Source organism: Prenolepis imparis, unplaced genomic scaffold (assembly GCF_030444845.1).
Source record: "Prenolepis imparis isolate NDT839.2.m4 unplaced genomic scaffold, iyPreImpa1.0 SCAF_3, whole genome shotgun sequence".
NCBI classification, from domain to species: domain Eukaryota; kingdom Metazoa; phylum Arthropoda; class Insecta; order Hymenoptera; family Formicidae; genus Prenolepis; species Prenolepis imparis.
Window position 1 is genome coordinate 6743722 of NW_028141161.1, and position 18542 is coordinate 6762263.

General features: G+C 38.1%; 1 protein-coding gene across 2 annotated transcripts in view; it reads right to left on the minus strand.

The window, feature by feature from the left end:
- Nucleotides 1-1506: 1506 nt before the first annotated feature.
- LOC145933321 (uncharacterized) overlaps nucleotides 1507-18542 on the minus strand; it is a 137670-nt gene continuing 120634 nt past the window's right edge. For both annotated transcript variants that reach the window (XM_083032910.1, XM_083032909.1), the window contains 2 exons: nucleotides 9201-10431; nucleotides 1507-9111 (listed from right to left, as the gene is read on the minus strand). In XM_083032910.1, coding sequence (XP_082889036.1) covers nucleotides 7857-9111; nucleotides 9201-10189 — 2244 coding nt within the window. In that variant the 5' untranslated portion in view covers nucleotides 10190-10431 and the 3' untranslated portion in view covers nucleotides 1507-7856. The remainder of the gene's footprint in view (nucleotides 9112-9200; nucleotides 10432-18542) is intronic.

Genomic DNA, 18542 nt, shown 5'->3' on the forward strand with positions numbered 1-18542 from the left:
AAATCATGAGGGAACACGAGGGAGTTTGAACGAGCTGAAAATATCTCGAATTACGTGCGTGTTTTCGTATCGTGTCCGTTTATTTTCTTAAATTTCTTTTATCCTGTCGCGCTTCTTTCGCACGATTACCTTCACGAGCATACAATTTGCGACATAATGTTTTCACGACCGATATTGCACGTGTGTTTGTCACAAGATTATTTCAGCAATTTAGCTGAATATCCTTACATTACGATCAGTGGTTGTTAAACATGTTTACAAATGCAAATTATCAAATTACTAAAAAGCTGCAACATGGTAATTGTAATATGATTTAAAAGTGAATCTAAAACGTTTGATATATCTCATAAAGTAAACTTCACAGGTAAAATAACTGCAATTGAACTGTTGCAAAAATTTTCGTGCAATTTAACTATGCGAATACATCGCTACATTAGCATTATCATTAATGCTGATATGTACAAATAACAAATGCGAATAACTATCAAATGATAATCGTAATATGCAATGAGTAATTTTATATGATTTTATATAATATAATTAAGCATAAATATATCGAAATTTTTATATCTTTGAAACATAAAAAAAATTACAACACTTAATTTTTAAGAGATTTTCTTAAACTATATGTATAATTTTGTAGATTAAATGATATTTATATATTATATATTTATCAATATGCAATTATACCTTTATATATCGGCTAGTAATTAAAAAAATTTTAAGATTTATAAAATTAGGATTTATTAAACAATAAATTGCGTAAAAAGAAACAAATAACGGGCGTTTTGTACAAAATACTACTATATAGATAAAAAACTGGAATTAAACTGTCGCACATTTCCGTAATCTGTCAATACACAAACTTTAATCTTTAGAAAATAGATACTTTTCGTAATCTCACGTCACCATGATACTTGCCGGTTCGGATGACTGCTTGTAAAGAAATCCTTACGTAATCCTTCGCTCCCTTCCCCTTCCTAACCCCGGAAAGCTAAAGCGGAAACAGGAAAGGGATCGTGGGTGGTATGTGAAGCGCGTGCGTTAAAAAAGAGAAACTCCAAAGACTTTAATACAAAAGCTATCTTTATTCCTTTAATCTCATATCAGTCGTGAAAAATCCTTCGCTACATCCAAAGTACATACGACATGTGCAGAATCGAATACATTACGTTATACACGGTAATACAAATCGTATTGCTCAATCGTTCGGAACATCGTGTCTATGTGTGTGTGCTTGTGTATTCTGAAACTGTATACACGTGTGTTGGTGTGTAAGTACATAAACGAATGTGTATTGCATATGTGTCCATATATGCAAAGAGATTGTGTCTGAGAGTCGTAACTCTCCACAGAAGAGTTTGACGGTCGAGAAAAGGAGGGAGGTTTACACGGGAGAAGGGAGACGAAGAGGAGGGAGGAGAGGAAGCATTGGGGGTGGTTTCGAAGGAGATCGATTCGAGTGTGGCTTCGGCCCTCATTTTCTCGTGTATATTTTATGTTGCGCGCTCTCCCCCCCCCCCCCCCATCTCACTCTTTTCTTTCTTTCCTTTCACTATCTTCCTGTCACATACACGCTCTTGTCATTATTGACCTCGCAGCATGAGAATTCATCATTTGAACTCCTGCAACTCGTCACGAAAAAAGGGTAAAAAAAGGATATTATTTTTTATATAAAAACGAATTAACGAAGTTATATATAAAAAAATGGGGTTGATTCTTTCGGATAAATATTTTACCAAGTCCACTGCAAGATATCTCAGATGTATAATATTTATAAATATCCAATAAAAGAATTAAAGAATTATATATGTGCAACGGTATATCCGCGATAGCGAAAGATATCCCCCGGGAGGGAGATGTTTTCCATTTAACTAGAAACACGGGAAAGTCTGTCGTTGCTACCCTTAACTTTTGACGTGCATCCGATGGATGGAATTACGGGAGTTCCGTCGGACGGCTGATTAATGCATCGACGTGTGATTACATTTACCGGAAAGCATCGTAGCGCATTGCGAATGCGAAGGAAGTTAATAGGACGAACCCTCCCTCCCTCTCACCCCTCCCTCTTCTTCCTCGCGAGATTTTCCACGCCGTGAATGTTTCACCGCGCGAGAGTCGGCGAGAGGAGAAGGAGAAAGCCGATTAATATTCACGACCGATCCCAGAACGTTAAACCTTTATACGATGAAATTCCGCGCGTATGATTTCCTTGCGAAATTTAATTCGACCGATTTAATGAAGCGGAATTTTGTTTCTCCGAGAAGTGAATGTATTCCTCGCACCTGCATATACATCGAAAATATTAAAAGTTGAAGAAGATTAGGATACAAATTTTACGAAATTTCTACGAAAAAAAAGAGAGGGAGAGGTAACTCTCTCCGTCCATATAATAACACTAGTTTACAGCTAAAAATTATTTTAAACCAGATGAAGTGTTTCTTACAGTTTTTTGGGTGCTGAAAACGATGTCGCAAACCAAACTTTTACTAGCACGTCAGATTTCCAAAATAATTGAAGTTTAATGTGTAAAAAACGGCTTTTTTACGATATTTGAGATTTTTTGTAAATAAGGTTAACGTTACCAGTGTGAAAAGTCTGATCAAATATCATGAATATATTGTTCATCTATAAAATGTATTTTTTTTATTTCAATATCTTACTTTTTAGTCATGTCATGAAAGATTAAAACTGGAACTATTTATATGAAGATACTCCTGAGGAAAAAAGTTTTTTTAGAAAAGAATTATTTTTTTCAAAATTGATTTGCCATTATTTGTCCCCCTTTAAATCATACAACTTTTGTCTGCAACATTTTTTCAAAAGTGCATTTGTTCCGAAAAATTCAAAGTGGACAATTGAAATGAGACACCCTATTTATAAATATACATTTAGTGGAATTTATCGCTGTGTATTGATAGTCCTAAACTACAAATTATAAATATAATTATATGACTTCATCATCATAGGTGGAATATCTCAGCAAAGCTCTGTATTTAAATCCTTCCTAACATGACTAAAAAGTAAGATATCAAAATAAAAAAAAGTGCATTTTATAAGGGATGAACAATACATTCATGACTTCTGATTAGAATTTCAAAATAATGTTGACTTTTTTTACAAAAAAAATTAAAATATTGCAAAAAAGCCATTTTTTCGATATTAAACCTCAATTATTTCGGAAACCTGACGTGTTGGTGAAAATTGGCTTGCGGCATCGTTTTCAGCATCCAAAAATCTATAAGAAACACCTTGTCTGGTTTAAAATAATGAAAAGAAAATATTTTTTTGTAAACTAGTGTTATTTTTTTGTGAAATATAGGTACTAACATTTCTCGAAAAATTTATCTTCGCGAATTTTCCAGAGAAATTTGGAATCTCTGATATATTGTTGCAAAAAGCGAGATCGTTATTACTAAACAAGCCCGCGGTCTCGGTGGTTCTAATTAGCGCGTACGCGCACAAGACGCAATAAAGGACAAATAAGAAATAAAAAGGGGTGGTAAAAAAGAGAGAAATCTATTTAACTCGGACGAACCGCAAACGAGCGAATGCAATATCGCCTGCGAGCAAGATCGTTAAACTTTTGCCATTGTTTTTCTTGTTTCCCGCGTTTAACTGGTTGGTTCGTCAATTCGGCGAAAATAAATACGGTGTGCGCAAAAGAAGCGACAGATTGCGATGATAAATTTTTATCTACGAAAAAACGATTCAGAGGAACAACGTCGAAGTGAAAACAAGAGAAAAGAGAGTCGAAAAACTTCCTAGTTTAGATTCTTTTTTTCCCAGAGAGAGAAAAATTGTTTCCAATTGTGTTGCATTTTTATTTTTCTCTTGCCGGATTTTTAATCGACGCGAAATAAATATGCATGAAGTACATCTAGAGAGAGATCTAAAAAATTTTTGCTTATAAAAAATTTTCGCTTATGTGAAAAATGTGATATCAAATCGCGCTATTCTCTTTAAAGAATATCGATAATAAAAAGAAATTCATTTCTAAATTCTTTCTTCTTTCTTTTCAAATTACTAACGAAATAATTACCTTCATAAAGTTCTCCTCTAAAAAAAAAATACATTTACATTTTCTCGCGGAATTTAATTCGATTTAACGATATTATTTATTCAAACCACAGATACACGAAGTCTTTTAAAGAAGTTCTTTAAGAAGGTTCTTTAAGGAAATGGCGATTAAATTTAACGGTGTACGCTTTTAATTATTTAATTTCTGAAACATTTAGCGCTCAAAACGCGTAATATTTAACGTTTTTATATTCATTTTACAAAAGCTTAGAGAAAAAAAGAATACCTAAAGTACCCATTTGTGAGATGTAAAGAGCAATTAGATAAAAAAATGTAATATATATGTATATAAAAGTATGCGTATGTTGTATAACATTTTACAAAACCCTTTTGATAAAATCTAACAATTTCCATCAAATTCGAATTTGATTAAACGAATATTTTAATACGATCGTCATTTACCGCATTTTTGCCGCATTTTTGTCAAAAACACGGCCTAATGGCTCGCCCATTCACAGCAGATTAATTGAAATTCGCGAAATTGACCACCACGCGTATCGAAGTTATCCTCGTTAGTGAGCTCGTTTAAAAAGTTCTAATTAAACGACGAATGCGAAACTCCTCTTTGCAGAATTTCGTCACTGCATGCGTATAAAATTGCGTTCGCTTCTAAAATTCGATATACAGAGTTTCGAAAGTTAGCGTGCGATCCCGAAAACATTATACAATCGAATTTAAATGCACCTCGATTATTATTTGCGATTTTTTAACTGAAACTTTATAATTGCATTCCTCTTTCAAAATATGTATATTTACGTGATAGGTCTTCTTTAATAAAAATATTTGTTTAATTAAAAGAATAATAATTTTAATTTTAACATGTCATCTCTCTTTTTATTTTATTGGATTCGCCGGTGAAAAGAACGCTTGATTTTTAATTTAATTTAAAACGACCAATTTTAACTAATTAGAAACAAAGAGCTTTTTTATTTTTTGACAAACATTGGAGACCTTTTTTCTTCTTCTCGTATTTCGAATACATTCTTCTCGCTTGAAATTTTGCGAAGGACAAATAAATTAGAACGCGCGGATGAAATATTGTTATATATGAAACTTTCGAAAGCAAAAACGCAAATTTCGAGTTATCTCGACGGCGAAGCTTAAAGGACGAAGCAAGCAGAATTCTATATCCTGCGAATCGCCAGACTGGAAGGCAAACACTGTTCATCCGTGAATCGCGTCGTGATTACGGCGACGGAAAGGAAACCAGTTTCCTCGTCGCCTGGGTACTTCTGAAAGAATCTCCATGTCTCGATGCTCTTTCCCAAGCGCGTATCTAGCCGCTTACGTAATTCGTCATCAACTCATCAGCATTTTTTAAATCATCATGTGATTCTTTACACGTGACTCAACTCTTTTTTTTCTCATGCAGAAACTTTAATCGTAGATCGATTATCTGGGAGAGCGAAGCCAGCTCGAATCGCAAAATTTCGAAGACACCTTTGAAAAATAACTACTTTCACCAGTTTTTGTTCCTTAAGTGTTTTAATCGCGCCATATAATATGTATATATCTATCTGTGTGTGTTGTATGTGTACGTGTGTATATATTTATATATACGCATATGTATATAGAAATACAGGGCGTCTCAGAAAAGACGTATACTATTCCCAGGAGCTGTGAGATTAAAACCTGCAAGATTGTACTCAAAAAATAAAATATAAATTTAATTTTGTGACAAAAAAAGCAATGTAAAATAAAAAACATAATAAAAAATAATTTGCAACTATAGATCAATTTTGAGAAATAAAATTCACGATATTAAATACATGATGTTGAAAACTTTAATCCTGAAATTCTGATCTACTTTTGAAAGAATAAAAAAGATTCGCAAAATTAATAAATCTTTCTTCAAGATGCATAAATTTTTCGCTGACTCGATCCTGGTATATACCGTTTTTTCAGAATACACCCTGTACGTTCAACGGTATCTGTACATCAGGTCGAGCGCCATTACGGTCTCTTAATCTCGCACAGTTCACCAGTCTTAAACACCAAGTTAACATTATTATCACTACAGCAGAATCGCTATAATTGCGTCTCCGCCTGAAACGCCAGGATCGAGAGTTCTCACGCAATCGAAATAAACGGTATCCGCCTTCGTAAGTTTAAAATAAAAGTGCTAGGAGGATGCGAGAATAGCTTGAGCAGGTTTCTGAATCACAAGCATCCCATACATGTATAACGTGTAACGCTAGTGATAATCATAAACAATATCAAAGTAATCTAAGAATGACTGAAGCGTACAGATCGTTTCTATCATTACACATTCAAAAAAAAAGAAGTGTTATATCAGTTTATATCTTTTTGATATAACAATAACCTGTTTAAGGTATCGCAAAATAATTTTATGAGAATAGTATATTACAGAACATATACTAAACCCCACAATATAAATATTTCCCCAAATATCTATAATATTTACTATTAAAAAGGACAATTCTCTCTTCTTACCGTTATATCTTTCGCTCATCTCGCAATTATCGATTCGTCGCAAACTTTAACGATTAGGGAATCGACATGAACAATTAAATTTAATTAATTTCACATTTTCTCGGCGGATCCTGTCGAAGCGGCCGCTTTGAGCACCGGTCACGTTTCTGTTCGTGCAACGCTGAAAGCGCGCCTTCGGGGGTTCAATGAGACGCGTTTCACTCCATCGAGTCCGCCAAACATTTATCTATCACTTTAAGGATCAGTCACGCCATCTTGGTTCCTTTTCAACGCGACCGAACGTTTCTTGGAGCGTGTCCAAAGAACGACGTCGTATTTCACAAACGCGACACGCCGTTTAAATAAATCCGACCGCCATTTTGATGACCGAAAAAACACACACACTCTCTCTGCATTTAAACGCGATTCACATAAATTCTTCGGAGTCGATTTCCCTCGAATGCGAGGATTGTCTCGTCCTAACGCGAACATCCTCCTTCGTCATCCTTCCCTGACGAGATTGTGCACCGCGATGACATTCGAGACATGCCTTCTGATTAATCTATTACATCTCCACCGCCAGGACGAATCCTTTGTTCGCGCCGTCTCTGGCGGCTCTGTTCCGCCAATCACATCCTGGACCCTGTTATCCTCTGCGAATTAATCTGGTAGCGTGACGAGGACTGATTTCCTCCTTGATGCCGGTAATTCATATTGTTCATAGCTTCATTAAGATCTTCATGCTTGACATTTGACTCGTGTGGAAGAAGATTGTAAAAATTTATATGAAAAGTACATCGTTATTCTTGCTATTGGATCAATATGTTGAGCAAAAGAAATGAGAAGAAATCTTCTTTCTTAACCCGTAATGATTGTTTCGTTGATGATACATGTGGAAATTTATACATGAAATTTTTATTATGAAAATAATGAATTTTTATAAATAAAACGATTAGGATAGAATCAAAAGATAATATCGAATATTTGTACGTGTAATCATTAATTCTTAAAATTAATTTGTTATTCCAGGATAGAACTTTTTGACAAAGATCAGGCAGTAAATGATAGCTGTTTCTTTGAATATCAAAAAGTAAATGTGCATAATTGTGCATAGTATCACCCTTTCTACATTTCCACTTTCGAGGAAATTAAACGGCAGTAGATTTTATTGCAGAGAAATCGATTCTTCCAATCTTTTCTTCAGTATAGGTCCATAGAAAACGAAGGTCGAGTAGACTTGCAAAAAGTGAACGTCAATCTTATATATGATCTAACAATAGACCAGAAATCTTCCACGCTTTTCAGAACTGACGATTATTTCCATTATCGCCATTGGCGAATTTTCAGACGTCCATAGCGTCTCCCACGTAGCCCTCGTCAGGACTCTCTGGATGATTCGGTGGTTGCAGCTCCTCTGCCCTCGCAGCAGCGGCAGCCGCGGCCTCGCGAGCGGTCTTTCCGAGAAGGGATCTCGGCGATAAAGGGGTAGTCTCACCCCTATAAGCCGCTGGAGGTGATGGTATGAAGGGTACTTCCGGGAAAACAGCGACCGGCGATACCGGCGATTGAATGGGCAACTGTTGCTGAATCGGTTGCTCGACTGGCTGAATCGGCAGCGGCGGCGGCGGCTGCATCGTCGATTGCAGCGGTTGCTGCTGCTGGTGCTGGTGCACCGGATAGGGATAACCCTCAACGGTGTACCTGGCGTCGGTTCGCGGTAAAACGGGATCATATCCCGGTGATCTCGCGAGGAATTCTGCTTCGCGTGAATATCTGGCCGCCGGCGCAGCCGCCGAGCCAGGCTCAGACATCCGTTGCCGAAGCCTAGGCAAAGTGCTGGCGGTGAAAGAAATCTTGGGCAGACCAAAGTTCAGTGGATAGCCATCCTGATCTAGGTAGCTCAGCTGCGGTAAAACGGGCGGCGGTCGTAGATCGGGTTGTAATGGATAACCCGAATCGTACTCCAAGATCTGTCGATCAGCACCATCAACTCGCTGATGATGCCGTCCGTATAGCTGGCCATAGCCCACCTCGGTGCTCTCGGGCACCTCATTGATCAAATCTGGTTCGGTCAGGTACTTGGCGACCGGACTTGCCACCGGATACGTGTTCCTGGAGTGTTCTCGGCGCTCCAAAGTGGCCGCTCGGCTGATTTCTCGCTCGGTATATGAAACCATCTGCTGATGCTCTAAACCGATCAAGCTGCCGTTGCCCTTCCGACAGGAACTGCTAGTGGTGTCTTTCGTGATCGGTAACACCGATTTACTCTGTGTCACTAGAGTCTTCGAGTTGCGCTTCCGGTCGCGACGTCGTTTTCTCGCGCAATATATCACGCTTCCTATCAAGCAACCCAACGCCAAGAGAGTGCCCACTAATGCGCCCGCGGCTATCGCAGCCACGTAGCCGGAACCAGGATTGTCGGAGGGCGGTTCCACAGTGGGTTTCTCACGAAAGAGCACGAGGAGAGAGAGGTTTGCCACTGCAGAACCTGCACTGTTCTCTGCGATGCAACTGTAAGTACCTTCATCGAGTGACTCGACTGAATAAAGAAACAATGTGCTGGTCATGTTGGTCCCGCCTCGTTGTCGATAAATATATCTGTAACCAATCCGGGGAAATATGGTTCGATACAAGACATACATATACAGAGATTCGAATCAAAGATCCAGAATATAAAAGTCACTTACCTTGGAAACGCAGAAATACCATTCACTATAGAGTCATTCTCGTTTTGCAACTCGCATGGTTCCCCATTGAACCACCAGACGACTTTGGCGGTAGGTATCGCGTGAATATTGCATGTCAAAGTAACATTTCCGCCTTCATAAATCTCTAAACGATTTTGAAGATCAATATGGGGTAGACAGGCCAGTTCGCTAATCTTGAGACTCTTGATTTGTCTGCCTCGTAATCTCTCCGGAGAATCGCAGATTGGTTCAGACTCTTGCGGAGCTGCTGGAGCAGATTCCTTCAACCAAGCCTGCAGTATTCTCAATCTACAGTTGCATTGCCACGGATTGTTATGAAGAGTCAATCCTCTGAGATTTCCTCCTAGCGGCAGAGTGTGATCAGGCACGTAAACAAGTTGATTACCGTCCAGCCGAAGCCACTCTAGCGACTGAAGACCCTCGAAAGCATCTTGTTCGATGACTTTTATTTCACACTTGCTAATTTCTAGATTGGTTAAGTGTATCAGACGGCGAAACGCAGCCTGGCGAATCTCTTTAATCGGATTTCCGTTTAAAATAAGTCTCATTAAACTTGGATAAGACGCAAACGTATCTGTGGGCACCTCTTCGATTTTATTTTCAGACAGATCCAATTCTACCAGGCCGACCAATCCAACAAATGCCTCGGAGGCGATTTGGGCGATGTGGGATCTGCCCAGATAGAGCCGTTGAAGGTTAACTAGGCCAAGTGCATTGAAACACTCCGCCGGCAGGTTGACCAACTGATTGTCAGAAAGGTCGAGCACCTGTGTTTCTTCTCGGGCACCCTGCGGTAATCCCCTGAGGCTACGATTCGCGCATTCTACCCACTCTTTTCCGCCTTTCCACTTGCATGCGCACATACTTGGGCAGCCTTCCGCCGCACCCGCCCCCCAGGATAGCAACAGCAGGAGCATCATGCCGAGAAGGGCAGCCCACCGCCGCCAGGCTGGTACGATTGAGCACATGGTGCTCTTTCATCCGGCGATAAACCCCCCCTCTCTTTTTCCTTCTTCTCTTCTCTTCTTTCTCTCGCGGCAGGATCGTAGTCCTTCGTTTCTATCGCATTTTTCGCTGACCCACTAGCCGCGCGCGCTGACCCTTCACCGTGGTTGAAGGGAGATTGCGGTTCTTCGATCGAGCCGATGTAAAGCTGAATCCACCGCCGCCAAGGTGCATCAGCTCGCGGATAATATCGAAAGGCGAATCTCTGTAACAACAAAACGAATAGCTCAATGAGTTACAATGTATCTTGAATTACAATGTGATAAATAGTTAGACAAGCCACAAATGGAATTGAGAATAACTTAAGAAAGACTCAACGGAATCAAAAATTCATGCATTAAATATAAAAAAACAACTCACAGAACAATAAATTCCACGCAACCTCAATCTTAATGACTAAACTACTCGTGACGCGTTGTTTTAAAAAATAGCTATTTCCACTCGCGCAAGTTTTTTTTTATCAGCTCCGCGATGACCGATGACAAACGATTACGAGACTTCAGCATCGTGGATTTTCCCGCAAACGAAAGAACTATTAGACTTCCCAGGTGGATCAAGATTTTCCCTCTGTCTAGAGTTCCATGGAAAAACACAGCCACCGTGGAAACTGCCGAATCCCCGGTAAGGTGATCCCCAGGGAGTTCTCGATATGGCGAGAGCGCAGGTTGAAGGCAGATAATAAATTCCATGAAGAGAGGGTGTGTATTCCAGGAGGAAGCGAGGACGTCGTGAGGAGAAACACTCCCGATATCAGGATATCGGAATATCGAGCGCGCTCGTGCGGCGCCGCATGCAAAAACCTCTTCCACTTCTTCGTGGCTTTATCCCGACACACAGAGGCCTTTCACGGTCGAGGAATGCAAAAGGCCTGAAGGATATTGCCGATCTCGGACGTTTCAAATCCAATATCGACTGACCCCCCTTCGCCCTTCTCGTAACCGTGCGCGAGTTGCAATTTTTTCCCGCATCTTTAAAATCGCTACTGCGACGTTTCACGAAAAACGCAAACGATACGGATACGATCTTGTCAAGCTGCTCGACGGTTCACGTAATATTACGCGTATAACTTGTATTATCAAACGAATATTTCCATTTATCTTCATTTTTGCTTTAATTACAATATTTTTAAAATTATTCATTATTAAAAATATTGTAATTATAATTGTTATTATAAATCAAATTCTGAATAAAATATAGAAAAGAATAATACTAAACATGTTGCAGAAACGCTAATTTTCTGGAATCTAGAAAAGGATTCTGTATATTAATCATAAATTCATAAGTCAAAATTATGATTGTTTTGTCAACTTATGTTCTTTTCAATTAATTTCATTTATGCTTGCAAATTATCATCGAATTTTCTCTTCTATGTATACCTGATACCGTGTAAATGCAAATTCGCATAAATGAGTACCTAATGCAGCAAGAATCGCGCGGGAAAAAGAAATACATATAGGGGCAGCAAAAAAGACGACGGCGACACTAAAAGGTTTGTTCGTTCGTTCCCTTCCATTTCTTCGCGCTCGTCCTCGGAATCGCAGGCTCGTTTAGTCGGCAACGTTTTCATCGAGGATGCGAATTGTCGAGCCCGAAGGGGATGGAAATATCCGAATAGCCTGCCGCCGGTAAACCGCCGGCGTTCGCTTTTGCGTCCTTAAAGGAGGCGTCTTTAAAGGAGTGCTCTTGTAAAATTGCGTCTCGCGGCCAAGTAGTAAATATCGAATGCGAAATGGTGAAATGCGTCTCTTCCCCCGTCGCTGGAAATGGAAATGAGAACTGAAAATGAAAGAGACGGAGAGACGAAAGGACTTTTAAACTCTTCAACAATTTTTCTTCGCGGATGAAAGGATTTAATAATTTTATTTCAACTTATTCTCGTCCTGTGCGAGTCTTCACTATTTCGTGTCACCGATATAATATATATTTTGTTTAAGAAGATAATCCCCATTTCTCTTCCTGAAAATAGCACCACTAAGTAAGCCCTTTCAAGAGATCCTTAAAAACGAGGTAAGTGACATCTTCGATGGTCACGTTAAAATCGTAACGATAATGCCACGATTAAATTTAGTGGTCGTGCCGATTCCAGCGCTATTTCGTTAATTGTTCCCGCCATTTGGCGAGAGGAATTTCACTCCCGACGAGGGAGGCGAAATGGGAAGAAATACTTCCCGGTAACGCGGAATGGTGAAAGCGAGGCGAAAGAGGCTGAAAGAGCTAAACGGCGCTGAGAGCATCCATTCGAAATGGCGAATCGTCATTTTAACTGTTATGACTGTTATCAGCAAAGGAATAATACAATTCGGGCGCGACAGTTGAAATGTCGCACGTATAAAGTTAAAAAAAAACGGTTGAAATTCCAAGATATTCAAGAATTCCCTCTTCTGTTTCATTAATGCGCGCGATGAAGCGGAAATGATTATCGATAACCGTCTCGTTACCCCGGCACTTTAAAAATTTTTCCTTAATGGATAAACTTGAATCCTTCGTAGAATTTCGCATATTCTACAGCGACATTGTAACTAAATAACGAGATGAAACATAAATATATAACCCTCGTATTAATTTTACGGCTTACTATTGTCGTCGTTGCATGATTACACCGTGACGCTTTGCGACTAATGAATAGTCGGATGACTATATCGATTATATATGGCGCGGCGTATCTCTCATTGTCGGGGAACCGTCACATCACGCGTCAAACACGGCGGGATAATTTAATTAACATCGGCCCCCGCGTTTAATTACCGGGAAACAAGAGGGCGTTGCGTGAACAAAGAGACGAGAAAGAGATGAGGAAGAGAAACATTGGCGGAAAGTTACTGAAAGGTTATTTGGAATCGAATCCGAATCGGATTTGAGTCCTCTTTCTATACGGTCAGAAACTCGACAAAGTCTCAAGGACGAGAATTTCCGCCAATTTTTTCATCGATCCTCTCCCCAGTCCGAAAGGGAACATCGACTTCCGATTGAATGGATTCTGTACATTTCTAGGGATGGCCAATTACTTGTTTATAAGGCGCGTTAGGGCAATTTAGCGAGTGATTCGATTAATAAAATTAAGTTAACTATGAGAAAAGGATAAAAATTAATATTTGCCTCGATGGTACTTTTATTTTTGCACCAAGTTATAGAGAGCTGTTCCAAGTCGGGCTGTTTTCATTTCATAAATGCTGATGGAGAAAGAGAAAGAGAACATAGAACTCTCTCTCCGCGTAAAACCTAATCTAATAATAAACTTGGCGGTATTGAGTGTTGCGCGAGCAAATATACAACGATTCAAATAAAAATTGCAGTGTGTAGTGCGCAATTGTTTCTTAAAGTTCCTCGGGACCCGAGACTCTTCCGGCTCCTCAAGCGTGTTCGAAGGTTCCACGGCCTCTTATTTCTACCTCTTCAAGCGAGGTAAAGGCAAGAAGCCTCTGGTATCTTCATTCTCGACTTACAGCGCGACTTACAAAGACCCGAGATCGAGTAGGCGAGTGTATCGAGAAAGCGACTCCTCTTTGCTGATCGCGAAAGTGGAAGTTAGCTGCTACGTAAATTTCTCGATACAATTGTTAGATACTTGATCAAAAATAAAAGGAAGAATTACGATAGAATGCACAAGACGCGCGTAAAGTTCTTCGCAAGTTTTCGCTCCATTTTCTTGCGAATGTTATCCTGTGAAAAGAGAGAGAGAAAGAAAGAGATTCGCGACACAAAATTTCTCGAAAATTAAAACTGAAAGACGCTCGAAGATTGTGTAGAATGTAGTCAGGCGTACATAAATAAAATTTAAAATATACAGAGTATTTCGCAAAATGTGTTTTATATCTACAAACTGTATATATTATTAGGTGAACAATTTTATTGGCATCTTTCTTTTAAATCGCGGAAATTGTCGTAAACAAACCCTTCGTTGCGAGAATTCAATTAACTTTGATTCCTCTGGCAGTTATTTCTCTGGCAAGTCGTAGAAGATCGCATATAACGACAGGAAATTGTCCTTTAATGTCATTCGAATCCGATCAAATCCTTCAAGTATATCAAAGAATCGAAAGATTTCGTTTTAACAGCTTGCAGATATAATAATAGTCTATTAATATTAATATAATAACTAACATAATATTATTATAATATTATAATAACTGTGTGCTTATATGTGTACGTACACAGAGAAAAGAGAAAAATCACATGTTTTCTGGTCGTTATCTAATTACCTTGTATCTTTTATCTTCTTTTATTTTCAAACTAAATATACTACTTAAATGACGTATTTAACTCGCAGTAAATCGTGTCGTACATTATACATATGATATTAGTTATAAAAAAGAGAGAAAAGTAAAAGACAAAAAATTGCATCGCGCAATTAAATTCTTTTTCTTCCAAACTCCGATGTAATAACGTCGATGGCGATGCGAGAGATGCGCGCGTACTCAAAAGCCAATTTTTTGTCTCTTTCTTTTTTATTAATGTAAGCCGCTCCAATAGAGAGTCTAGAGTCTAGAATTACCGGGCGTCAAGATCGATCGGTCGCAAATCGAACAGCGAACTTGATCCTTACCACTCTTCTTTTTGTAACGACCTTTTTTCCCTCGTCTTTGACAAGCCTGCCCCGCATTGGATAAACAAATTTCCAGCATGAAAAATTCTACCAAATTTGGACAGTACTGAGCCCTGTATTGCGACAAAATATTGCAGATAAAAAACCGTAGCGTTTGTTCCGCTTTTATCAGTGAAAAACGATACTGCATTATATGACTTTATATATATATATATATATATGTATATATATTTATTTATTTATATGTATAATATATATCCTTCTTCTCTGTGGCGCTAGAGCCCTTATAAGATCTTAGCCTATCTTCCCTTTCTCTCCTTTACATATGTATATCTATGGTGCGTCTTTTTATATTTTTTCCGCAGACATACATGGGACCTACAAATTTTATGCCGGTTCCAAACGGCCAGATTAAAGGGGTTCTCTTGGTAAGATATTCTCGGTAGTTTGCCTTTGCCTGCCGAGAGGTGGCGATCGAATAGATTTAAGATGTGTTTCTGGCCAGGATTTGAACCTGGGCTCTCTGGCACAGAAAGCAGACATACAACTCTTTGTGCCACGATTGTACACACTTTATATAAATATAATATATAATATATAATATGTAATATATAAAATATATAATATATAAAATATGTAATATATAAAATATATAATATATAAAATATGTAATATATAAAATATGTAATATATAAAATATATAATATATAAAATACATAATATATAATATATATATATATATTATATTATCTTTGTGTTTGCTACAGCCTGTCCATTTTAGAATATGATGAATCGATTCTCTTTACGTCCGTATCAAATCAGATTTCGAACGCAATTCGGAGAACAATCGTATCCCCGATTTTCATTTCTGGTCGGACAGTCCTCCATGGAAATCGACGGCGTCGAAATAACGTATGGTAATATTTTTTTCAGCTCGCTCCGGCGGAGCACAAAATTACCGAATACCGTAATCGATGCGCCGCGAAAATGCGCGTCCTGAACCCTATTTCTCCTTCGTCTTCCGCCCAGAGAGAGATCTGGAAAGTAACGATCCCAGGGGCGCCGCGAGGAGCAACGTCTATTTTTCTTCCTTCCGCGAAGCCGGGAAATAGAGGGCCGAATGCCTCGTCGACGACAAGTCGCCGATAATGTCCGTAAACGCGAACCGAGCGACGTATACCCGTGTAATAAATCACGTAATATACAAGCTGATCTCCGGGAGTGAAAAAGCCGCGTATTTTCTCGAAATCTCAAGCCATAGAAAATCAACCCGACTAGAACGCGGTGATAACATTCGAGTGCCAACTACGACGATGGTTTATCGTTTATTAAAGATCTTAGAATAGTGTCGAGTTTCGCAATGGTAAAAATTTAAGAAAATTCTCCAGGGTCCAGACCTTTTTCGAATCGACTTGGTTTAAATAGAATTTAAAAATTTGAAGCATTATTCTCAAAAGACGCTGAAAATTACAGAGTTATAGATAATGTCTGTAAATTCGAAACGCGCAACAGATATATCCGTGCAATAAATCACGAATAAAACAGACTGATCTTCTCGAGTGAAAAAGCTGCGTATTTTTTCGCAAATACAGACCATAGAAAACAAAACTGACCAGAGAACGAGGCGATAACATTCGATTGCGAACTGTCAATAGTTTATCGTTTATAAAAGCGGATATTAAAGACGATAGGACGTAGAGTTTCTCACAGATATTAGATAATTCTTTCAATTCGACTTTTTTCGAATTGAATTTAGCTTGAATAAAATTTTAATTGGAAGCGAAAATTATCAAACATTGAAAAAAATTGTATTCTCTATAAAAATAAGAAAACTGTATACTATATAAAATTCTTTTTAACAGATATTTTTAAGTGTTCCTAGAACATCCTCTAAAATTGTATTCTCTGTTAATAACAATCGGCCATATTGTTGCAGTAATGTACACAGCTATATATAGTGTTGCAATTTACAATGCAGTGCAGTGTGTGTCACTGAATGGTTTTAGTGCATTAGAAGCATGAATGAAGTTAATAAGTAGCTCGAGAAAGAGGACTTGAGCGACTTAAGAGAAGTGTTCAAGAGTAAAATAACTTAATGATTTAAATTGTTCAGGACCCAGGTCTTTTGCTTGGTCTATATATCATTATGTCTATGCCTTCTTTATGGTCCTTCTTTGTCTCTATACTGTAAAATAATGTTCTTATTTGTTGACGTAAAAACAGATCTCATTTCTAGATTTTCATAAATTAGGAATACCTGATCTAATCTTTAAAGGATTCCCTTCTTAAGGCAAGAGAATCCTTTTGGCACCTATTTTAAAACAAGGTATCTTAAAAATAAGTAGGAAATTCTTAAAATGTGAATACAATTTTTTTTCAGAGTAAAACATCACTGAAGAGCATTATAAAGTTGCAGGAATACTCATATAGCGTCTCGTCATCGATATTATAGATGTTATCAGACAGAACACAGAATGTTCCAAAATTGAACAAGACCTCAAACTATCGCCAATGTGAATTATCAGTTAATTGTACCGAAAATACTGTTCGTTAGCGCCATAGCGTCAGCATCCCAACGATTTGTGTTCAGATGTGCCCTGCAAATAGGTATTACGTTGCGCCCGTAATTGTACTAATAACTCCGGCTAATAGCGATAATAGCGCGGCGTTAATTTTACTGTTATTTACCGGTATTCCAAGCTCACGAGGCGATCGTTGTCGTGAGACGATATTTCTAAATTAAAGTCCAAAGTTCAAGTCATTAATCGTCACTGAATTGCAAATAAATATTTCACTTCCTTGTCAGGATACACCATAATAAACGCGCGTTTAGAGAAAATGTTCATGAATATTATATATTATACGAGCAACCAGAGGAAAATTTTTGACAAAAGTGAAATAAATTTTTATAAATTTCAATTATAAATTTTAATATCTTACGTTACGTTCAGAAAGAACTACCATTTTTATAGGGATTTCTGGGCTCTCCGAGCCCAAAGAGAGATATACCAAAGACATACCAAACTTTAGGGCATCATAAGAGGATTGAAAATTTATAGGTGCCAATGTCCAAAACACCCGCCGGTCAATGTTAGGATGTCATCAATGTTGGTGTATAAAATGTATTCATTTGGTTACCTTTGCTTACACGATGCTTTCACGCTTGCAATAAACTGATGATTTTTTATTTTATAGTTGAACATGACTCCTAGAATTCTTGTTTCTTGTATTCATCCTTTCTTAAAGATTTCTTTTTGCGTCCAAGGCACCTCCTCGTGAAGGTGCTTATTGTTAGACGTAAAAATGGTGCTCGTACCGTAGGCTGTTGTTGGTTATTTGGTATCTAGAATATGCTAAATACCTATACAGATATCTTCTGAGCACAATAATAACGTATTTGTTATTTTGGACAGCTGATGATGAGTCATCAAACGAATAAATGACATTATTAGGAGATCAGAACTACTTCCGGCGAGGATTTGAAGATCCAAAACTATTTTTTTTAATATTACCATTATTATCTACAAAATTATATATGTTTGAGGTCCCTAAAGGGCCCAAAATGGGCAAAGTTCTTTCTTCATACATGAGAGGGAAAAAATAGAAGTAATATCTATTTTCTTACATTTACGTTTGATACACACACGCATCTGTTCGATTTGGACGCGCATTTTCGTGAAAATAATGAAATTGATTTTATTTTAAAGCGTTCATAAATCATCCCTCCGCGATCTCCGTACGGGAGATCACGGAGTCTGCAGCCGTATTCTCGC